The sequence below is a fragment of the Corvus brachyrhynchos genome, unplaced genomic scaffold (assembly GCF_000691975.1).
Source record: "Corvus brachyrhynchos isolate BGI_N302 unplaced genomic scaffold, ASM69197v1 scaffold152, whole genome shotgun sequence".
Taxonomy (NCBI): Eukaryota; Metazoa; Chordata; class Aves; order Passeriformes; family Corvidae; genus Corvus; species Corvus brachyrhynchos.
In genome coordinates this window covers 2,097,841-2,107,576 of record NW_008237447.1, presented here as the reverse complement: position 1 = coordinate 2,107,576, position 9,736 = coordinate 2,097,841, and the positions used below count along the sequence as shown (strand labels likewise).

Here is a 9,736-nt window from a genome sequence, read left to right as displayed (position 1 = left end):
GCTGTGGAAGTTGCCCTTGGAGCAGGGATTTGGGGTGACACCGGCGTCCGCAGGAGGCCGGGTGGCCTCGTGTGTAGGACGCGTGTGTTTGCCTGATTCTGGTACTTTGTGGCAAAAAGTTTGCTGGGAGTGTGTAAATGCGTGCAGCCTGCCCGGTGAGCTGCTGCTGGGGCAGTGAGCTGTTCCCCGTTACCCAAATTGCACGCGGTTAGCTTGAAAAAAGTGTCCTTCGTTACAGAGAAAGTTGGTAACAAAGTTTACCTTTCTGTTAAATGGCTGATTAATATGTCTCGAAAAGGCTTTCTGCTTTTAAATTTTAGTGTGCTGACAGGAGACTTCATAGTATCAAACTGGGATTGTACTCTTGTCTTATTAATGTGACTCATTTTAAGACCATTTAAAATTCTTTTAGAACAACAGCGCAACAAAGAACATTTGTGACACTTTATAGATGTATTTGAACTTCTAGGTGTTTGCTATTCAATTAAAGGGTTGGTTACCTGGATTATGAGGAAGAAAACCCCTTCAAAAATCTGCCCGATGTAAATTTTGCATCACTTACAATTAGATTTGGCCCCTGATGTAGTGATCTGCAAATTACCACTGCCTGGCTTCATTCTGGTGACTCTCTGGTATATCTGAACCCAGGCTAAGCACCTACAGCACAAGCATTGGAAGAGAAAAATTATTTACTTTCATAGTATTAACTGCAACATTTTTAATTTTTGTGAAGCTTCTGTTTATCACGTATTTTAAAGACCCTCTTCTTTTCAAACTTTTAAGTGCCAGTGTTAAACTGCAGAGCTTGATGGTATCTTAACATTTAATGTAGATGGTTATTATTTACTTATTATTATTTATTGATGGTTATTATTTATTAATACTTACAAACTAATAATAATGAAGTAATTTCTAGTTTTTCCCCCTTCTCCTCTGTTGCTTTCCTGTACTGTCCTCGAAGAGCCCTCCCAGTCCACCCAGATGTCTTTCAGCAGCAGGATTAGAAAGACCAGTTGACATTCCAAACTGGACATGATTCTTAGTTTTCCTATTGGTGGCTGGGAGCAGCTTTTCCTCTGAAGGTGTCTGAGTTGATCCCTCAGAGCTGGGGTATCAGTCCCAAGGGACATCAGTCCCGTGGCCTGGCTGGCAGTGGGCCAGTGGTGCTGGCAGGAGGAGGGGCTGTGACCTGTGACACCTCCTCTCTGTCCCCTCAGCAATCTGCACACCGTGCTGGTCTCCGGAGTTTCATCCGCTACGGCTGGCGCTGGAGCTGGAGGGTCACGGCTTTCACCACGATATTCAAGTGAGTGTTTCCCCATGGCAGTGGGAGCAGAGCTGCCTTGTGCTCGTGCTTGTCCTTCAGCACCAGTGGCCGAGAGCTTTCCATGCCAGCAGTGCCCACAGCTCTGGTGATTGATTGAGGCTCCCGGTGTTGCCTTAACGTGGGTCTGGTTGATCAGGCATGAGCATGAAGAGGGTTTAACTTTTTAGAATTGCCCCAGAATTCACATCTGCTAATGAACCAACACAAGCCCTAAACATGGAAAAGCCCTGTTCGTACATCTAATCCCTTCTGTCACTGACTTGAATACTGTTCTTCCCTTTCTTGACAGCTTCTTTCTGCTTTTGCTTCATCTCTTTTTGTGTATTTTTCTCTGAGGGAGTGTTACAGTGTTGGCAGTTCCTGGAAGTGCTTTCTAACCCACACTGATACTTGTCCTTTCTTCTATGTCTCATTACTGCTAGTTTGTATATGCTGGTGCTATTCACAATTGTCACTACTCCTAGTTTATATACACTGGTGTTGCTCACAATTCTTTGTTCTTGTCCTCAGACCCTTGCAAGGGATTGTCTTGTTCTTGAGCAGTTGCTGCATATCAGACCTACCAGTTCTATGGACCTCTGTAGGCCTTCAGATTTTTCCTACACACACAGAACCAATGCAGAGATAGTGTTCTGCTTCCCTGATTTTCTTCCTTGGGTGTTTCAGGGCAATAGAACATCAAACTAAGCGTGGTCTTCTGAGCTAAGCCCTTTTAAACTAGAAATATCTCCTTCCCTGTTGTTCAAACTAGTAAATTTTTGTGTTGTCCTAAACCTGCATTGACTCTCTCTGCAGGTATGTTCTGTTTAAATTCTCCTTCTGCTTTTAAGATCCCACAGTATTGACTGGCATTATTTTGTATTTCTGTCTCCCTAATTTTTTTGTTTCTTTCTGAGTTTCTTCCTTGCTCTCTCTCAATTTCTTTGGCACCTTTTAGTTTGGTATTTTTTTAGGTATGGTATGTTTTTAGTTTGGTATGTTTTTAGGCTTAGTTAGCGTGCTGTTTGCTTTCTCTCCTGGAGCTTTTGATTTCTTTGGGTTTTCCTAGATTTCTTTGGATTTGACATGTAACCCCGTCATCTTCCACCAGGTGTCTCCCCTGCAGTCAGATCAGCCCCTTTTTCACCAGCCCTTTGGAAAAGGTTCTGAATGAAGATACTTGCTGCTCAGCATTGTTTCTGTAAAGCCCAAGCTGAAAGTTTCATCCTGCAGCTGTGAAAACTTTAAGTTTCACAATTAGACCCCAAATTGTTTTGGTTTATCTGTGTTAGGAAGGAGAGGATGATTGCTGTTGGCTTGTTGATGTCATACAGGAGGCTCCCTGAAGTGCTGGGGAGGATGTGGCTGCTGAACTGAGAACAGAGAGTGTTCTGGGGCTTAGCTGATGCTTTTGGAGGAGCTGGTTTACCTACCCAGAGGGAAATCTGATGCCGCAAGAGTAGGTGACTCTGTAGGTCATGAGTGTGACTTAGGTGTTGTGGTGGGGACCGTGTAAGATTTTACTGACATATGGATCAGCTTTCTGGGATAAAGGTCCTATATCAGGACTGACTGACTGACAGGACCTTTTCATTGCTCAAATTCTTTTATCCTTGACTGTGTTACATGTTCCTAGGCACTAGAACAGGTAGTTCAGAGAAGTTGTGGATGCCCTATCCCTGGATGTGTTCAAGGCCAGGCTGAACGGAGCTCTGAGCAACCTGGTCCAGTGGAAGGTGCCCCTGCCCACAGTGGGAGCTTGGAACTGGGTGATCATTAACATCACTTTCAACCTAAACCATTCTGATTCTATGATTTTAAATGATGGCAAAAAAACCCTTGGATTAAAAAAAAGAAATAGAAAGAATATCCCAGATCCAGTTCAGGAACTCTGATATTCCCTGGCCTTTGTCTGTGTAGCTGCCTGCAGTAAAGTCACAGAAGTCATGGCTGGCACGTGTGTGCTCTGAACAGATGGGCAGCCAGGCAGTTAGAGGCAACCTGAGGGCTGGCTTAATGAAATCCAGCTTTATTTCAGGCTCTGTTTTGCTACCTCTCTTTCTCCATGTGCAACTGCTGACTTCTCTGCCTTACCTTTGCAGCGTGGTGAGCACGGGCCTGTCAGTGTACCGCGATAAAACCACCATCAGTAATTTTGCTGCAGCAGGAGGTAAGAGTGGTGTAACCTTGTGTGCTTTTCTCTTTGTAAGCAAGGGCTGTAGCAGAAAAGCATAAGCAGGTATCCACATCCCTTGGGCTGGAGCAGCTTCTGTGCTCTTGGGTTTTGCTTCTTGTTCCATTGGCTTTGCTCTGTTGTTTGCCTGCTGTGTGCCTTTATTTGTAACAGAGATACTGATGCGCTGCTGAAACCATTGGGGAGTTTTGTGGTTATCAGTTCATCTTCAAGATACTTGCTGGAGTATTTTGGGTGTAAAAATAAATGCTTGTGTGGGGTAAAGGCAACACTTGGTGCATAACCTGCTCTCCTAAGCACCTATTTAACAAGGAAAGCATTTTTTATTTCCACTCTTGGTAACAATTCAGCACACTGTTTATAGGCTGCCCTTTTCATGCTAAGTTTTGCATGCCTACTTTTGGCAACAGGGCCCTGAGTAAGTGATCTGTTTGTTCAGTTTTACAGGCTTTATTGCCCTTACAGTTGGATACAGTTTTTACTGATCCTTTCTGCCTTACATGGCAGCTACTATTATTAGCTGTTGTTGAACAGAAAAAAGGAGGGGGGGAGATCATGCTGCAGCCCAGAGAGAGCTTGGTTTTACTTTCATAGATACTTGTTTGCTATGAGAAAAACTTCGGCAGTTTTTCTGAAGCAGAAGGAACTTTGTGCAATGTTTCAGTGCAGAGACCATAGTGACCGTGTGGTGAGGTTCCATCCCACTGGCCATGGCACTTGGTTTCTGCTCTCTTAAAAGCAGATACCAGCTCATGGAGAAGATAAATGCAGCAAAGCAACTCCGTATGTCAGTGTGAGGTGGCTGTGGGGGCCTGTTTCTGGTTTCAGTGGGTTTGTTCTTTTTTTAGCCTTCACTGGATCCCTTTTCAGAATGCACTTGGGCCTGCAGGGCCTGGCAGGGGGCATCGTGTTCGGAACGGCGTTTGGGTGAGTTGTGACTGCTGCACACACCAAGCCTGGAATCATAGGTGGGGCTACAGGAGCTCCCCTTCCTCTCTTGTCTTGAGAGATTTTCTGTATCTCTCTTGGGATCTCATAATGATCACTTTTCTTCCAACTTTTAAACTGCTTTATTTTTCTTCTTTGTTTCTTGATGTGTTTTGCTGCTCTCTCAGTAGTGAGACCTCAGTGTTCTCAGTAGGGCATCTTATTTGCTGCTGTTTGCATACTAGAGGAGACAACATAGGCTCCACCAAAGCTGAAATGTGGAGCAGCAGCCATTAGGAAACACTGAGGGAGTAGCTGCATGGCTGGGCTGTAAGGTGACACATGTCTTTGTGTGTGTCTTGCAGTCATGAATCTCCTAAACCTCCCAGGGGTATGGAGGAACCCATAGTTCTCTCTCAGAGGTCCTGTCCTTCAGGACGATAACCTCTAGCTTAGGAGAAATCTGACTTTTCAAGCAGGGCTGGGATTTCTTCTCAAAGTGCTGACCTGTAAATATCCTCCCAAGTGAATATAGGGATCCTACCTGAACAAGAGAATAGCTTTATTTGTGTTGCTTGGCACCATCAGGATGGTGTCAGCTGTGGGCATGTTTGGAAGCATCCTAGGGAGCTTTACCAGTGAAAACACAAGTACTTCAGGAGCTGGATGGGAGCTAAGCGGGATGTCACTGTCTGAATTATGGGTTAGGTGTTCTATGGGGTCTTCACTGGGCACCATAAATCCTTCCACCCCTTAGTCCTTTGTGTGCCTGTCAATGAGTAAATTCAAAATATGTTATCACAGGGGCTCCAGTGAGTCACAGCTGAAGAGAGGCTGTGACAGTAGAACAGGAATACCTTAGACTGTGGTGTGATGTGGGTGTTGAGGAACGTGATGCTCCCCTAATGTGACATCTGGCCCCTGCACGCTCCTTTTGCTGATGCCAGTAAGTTATTGCTGTTGTGTGTCCCCTTGGTGACTGACGACTTCTCTGCTTCCTCCTCCAGGATCCCTGCAGGAGGCCTCCTAATGGCAATGTATGGCTTGGCTGGCGAGACCTTGCAGGAGAAGAGGAGTCGTGAGCGCAGGGAGCTGTACGAACAGAGGCTGGCAGAGTGGTCAGGAACAGCTCTGCCCCTTCCAGTAGTGGACTAGAGGGTGTCTGGGTCTGTGTGTTCAAACATTTAAAGAAACCACGGCACCGTAGGCTTTCCAAACCTCCGTTCTTCTCTTGGTTGTTGGTGTTGTTCACATACCAGTTTGAGAACTGCCCATTTAGTCTTCCCAGTCTTCCCTTTGTTGCTGCCTTCTTTCCATCCGCATTAAAGAGAGGAAAGAAGGAGGATAGCTGGAGGCTTGGGGGAAGAAAGGCCATAACACTGGTCATGTAAATTACTGAAACCTACTAGTTCTAGAAGAAATTTTCAAGAGCCAGGATTCTGCAGTTATGTCTCTGTCAGGAGGATACAGGCATAAAATTGCTTTGCACTCTCTCTTCTCTCTGTAGGCAATCCAGGCTCAGTGTGACTGAAGTCTTAGGCCAAACAGAAAACAATGCCCAGGGAAGACCAGAGATGGAGAGAGAACTGAAGAGCTACTGAGTCTTTCCCAGATCTCTGTTGTAAGAAGCTACAAAGCATTTTGATCCTGCTTGTAAAAGCCTTCCCTGAAGGGATCATGGAAGTCGTCTGTGAACGCAGTTGTATCCTGTGAAAAAGTGTTTTGCTGAAAACATTGTTCAGGGATGGATATCACTGCACAAAGAGCTTGGAATGGCCAAACCTGTTCCACCTGAGAAGGTGGAAATACAGACTTTACAGGAAGTGTCATCTAGGTTTGGCAGGGAGTGAGGGCTCCAGAGCCTCATCTAGAACTCATTTCACTGCTGAAAATGTCCAAACCACCAGCGATGTAGAAATGCTCAAGGTAAAGGAGCCTATGAATTGTGTGCTAAAGGTGCCCTGATTCCAAAAGTTAATTATGCCCTGGTGAAAGCAGCTCTTCAGACAGTGCCTGAAGAACTTGCTGACAGTGGCTTCTTACTTGGTTCCTTGGGGTATTTTGCAGTCAGTGTGGAGGAGGGGTGGAGGAGCTGGGAATTATATAGACACACCCTGAAAAAGGCATGGTTTGGGTCCCTCAACAGAGGTCTGACTTGCTTCTGGTGGTGATGGTGGAAGACTTGGCACTGTGGACAGTTTTAACAATAAAAAAGCCTCTAATTTCATTTGAAAGTTGGAAATTAGGGGATAACCTCTGGGGGAAGTGTGGTTTAAGACGCCCAATAAAGCCATCTAGCAGTGGTGACTGTGTCCATAAGCTCTTTATGTCAGTACAGCTGGTATCTTGTGCTAGTACAGTGTTGGTACTAGAGAAGCATCCTTGAGTGATATTCCATGAGAAGAGCTCTAAGATCCCACCAGACATTCCTCTACCCAGGCAGTAACAAAGCTAGAGCCAGGAAAGTGCCAGCTCTATTATTTTGTTCCAGAGATGAGCTTTTAAGTTAGAGCTGTTACCTCTGGGTAGTGCTGGAGTTACTGTAAAATGGTCTGTACTCAGAAGGGTGACGTGGCCCATCACTGTTGCCCCAAAGCAGGAGGTCAGAATTCCTGTTCCCTTTCTTTGTTGGAAATTTTTCTCCTACTAAAAGGAATTACATCCAGGCAGGATTTTCGGGTGTTCTTCTCGTAAGAAAAGAATCTGTTCTGGTTGAATTCTTTTCCAGATAATTAGTGTTGATTGAAATATGAACAGTCGATCCCATGGAGCGTATTCCACCCACCCAAAGCAGATTTTTGGCACAGTTTGCTTCCAAGAAGGTGTTGTGTTTTCTGACTCTTGAAATGAGCATTTAATTATTTAAACACCCCAGTGTAGCTCATTTTTCCATTGAAGAAATAAGTGTGTTTCAGGGTTGTCATCAACCAGCTCTGATTTTCCTTTTCTATGTGTAAGTGAGGGCTCTGAATAAGCAGAGGTATGGATATATCTTTCCCTTTTCCTGTTTTAAGCTCTGCATGTGTTGGTGACAGTAATGGTGTCCTTTTCCCCCCAAAAAAAGAAAATAGGCCTTTCTAAGTCACATTTTTGCCATTGTGCTTACACAGCGATGTCTTATCTTCTTCTTTTTTATCTTCTTTCTCTTTGCTATTACATCCCCACCCAATATCCCACACTCTTATCTGTACAGCAGCTCTGATGACATTTAGCTGTGTCATTGCTCTGTCTCTATTCCTATTTGGTGCTATTTGATGTGATGCCTAAAGAATACTAATTTTCCCATGCCTGGCCATTGTTGCAGGGATGTTATTCCGTGGGAGGGAAGGCAGAGCCAAGGTGTAGCAGTTGTGTGGATTTTCTCTCTGTGTAAGGGAGGGCTGCTACATGTTCTTGCGCTGCTTGTTAGCCAGGGGAAGCAGAGACTTCCAGCTACACTCAAGATTAGCAGCCATTTGTTTCTCAGTTCCCTGCACTTCCTTATTTCTTAGACTCCCAAATGGGGAGGGAAGAATTGGTTCAGAGTTTATCTTTTACATACACCTGTAAGGGATTCTTCACATCCCCACTCCCTCCAACCCCCCAGCAAAAGTGCAGCACTGAAGTTGTCAACCTTCCACTTTCAGAGTAGGTAACCCAAGGAGCAGGGGTACAGTGAGAACACCTTACACTGGGTTTTGCTTTTGCAGAGAGCCTCCTGTTTGGAGGGCGGAGGATGATCTGTAGCTACACTGCTCAGCTAACCCCTGGCAAACTGACAGTGAGGTTACCTGAGTGTCATTTTGTCATTGCTGTCAGCACAGCAAACAGAACTGTGGCCTGATGCCAGCTGTACCTGGTGCAGCTTTGTCAACAGCTGCATCACTTACCTGGATGCTGAGAAATGGTGGCTGGGGCTAATGTGAGTAACTGAGAGGTTCTACCACTCTCCAGCACATAGACAGACATCTTTTATTACTAAGGAAAGGAAATGGAGTTTACAATTAATTTTTTAATACAATTAAAGGAGGAACCCCAGGAAAAAACATAATATACAAAACACCCATGGTAAACAGAGCAGCTCACCTGCTACAGTGACACAGATATGAAGCTGAGAAGGTCTCACAGAAACCATTTGTGTGCAATTCACTGAATACAGCATAAGGCAGTAGAAAACATGATCCAGAATGTTAGTGCTTAAGGAAAAACTAACAAAATAACCTGCTCATCAAGCATATACAAACCCCCCGATGCTAGACATACTTGTCAGTGAAATTTTTGGTTTCCTTTAGTTACTGAAAGTGTTACTGGAGTCTGTGGTGATGTAGAAAGGTTTGGTACAGTGCAAAAGACAAACCCTTCTCGGTGAGGCTGCACAATCACTGGTCAGGAGCAGAAGCAGAGCACGGTATAGATAGTGAGAGGGAAAACATGCTGGTACAACTGGCAGAGCTGTGGTGTGGCTGGCAAGGTGGAATTGCAGTGTGGTTATAGGGAAGGATGGTGTTGGAAATGAGCAAAGTTGGAAGTGAATGCCAAAAGAGGGTGGTCAGCCTGCAAGAAGCTGGTGGTTAGTGCTGGAAGGAGCAAGCAGAGGCTGAAAGAACAGGAAACCTGAAGAGTGTGAGACACGTCACTCATGCAAGTCCTGCAGTAGGGTCAGGCTGCCTTTTGGAAACACCTGTGTTCTGTTTGCAACCAGAACACACACAAGTGCAATTGTTTCCTTATGCCCCAGCTTATCTCCTTTTCTCTATCAAAAACTCCTCTGTAAGAATGTTCTGAAGTTCCCATTATGCTTGGTACAATGGGAAAGCAGTAAAAAGATGATGGAACAGTGTGACTCTGCAGGAGTAGAAAGGTAGCAGTGTCTTATTTTTTACTTAATCTCAGAGCTCAATATTCTATAAACCACTTTTAATCCTCCTATTTTCTCCAGCAGTTTCTCAATATGTACCAACTAGGAAAAAAGTGAAATGGATGGAATATGTCTTTGCTGTGCCCTAGGAAGATAAGCAGCTCAAGTAACAACACATCCCACAAAGAGGAGGGCATCGTGCTTTCAGATGCTTTGGTATGCCCTGATAACGTGGATAGAACAGTGAGGGAATGGGTACAGCTTGCAGAGCAAAAGGGAAAACATAACAACCAAACTCAGGGCACGGTGGAGCTAGGTCAGCATGCAGAGTTGCTTAGGAAGCTTGTTGGGGGTTGGGGCATTTTCCTCCTTTCCCCTCAAAATGAGAAATATTTTTTTCCTACACAGTAGGCAAGAATGTCACCCTGATCAGATGAGTCCTGTCCAATGTTAGCCTCCTCTAGGTAACTTC

General features: G+C 44.9%; 1 protein-coding gene and 1 long non-coding RNA gene across 2 annotated transcripts in view; both read left to right on the top strand.

The window, feature by feature from the left end:
- Positions 1-137: 137 nt before the first annotated feature.
- TIMMDC1 (translocase of inner mitochondrial membrane domain containing 1) lies at positions 138-6,734 on the top strand. Its single transcript, XM_017731424.1, has 6 exons — positions 138-155; positions 1,044-1,306; positions 3,409-3,476; positions 4,349-4,427; positions 5,435-5,545; positions 5,935-6,734. Exons 1-6 carry the CDS (start codon positions 138-140, stop codon positions 6,026-6,028), a joined length of 633 nt encoding a protein of 210 aa, XP_017586913.1. The 3' UTR covers positions 6,029-6,734.
- Positions 6,735-9,593: 2,859 nt separating this feature from the next.
- The window catches only part of LOC108446045, a 751-nt gene continuing 608 nt past the window's right edge, over positions 9,594-9,736 (top strand). The window contains exon 1 of the long non-coding RNA XR_001861153.1: positions 9,594-9,728. This is a non-coding gene — a long non-coding RNA (uncharacterized LOC108446045). The remainder of the gene's footprint in view (positions 9,729-9,736) is intronic.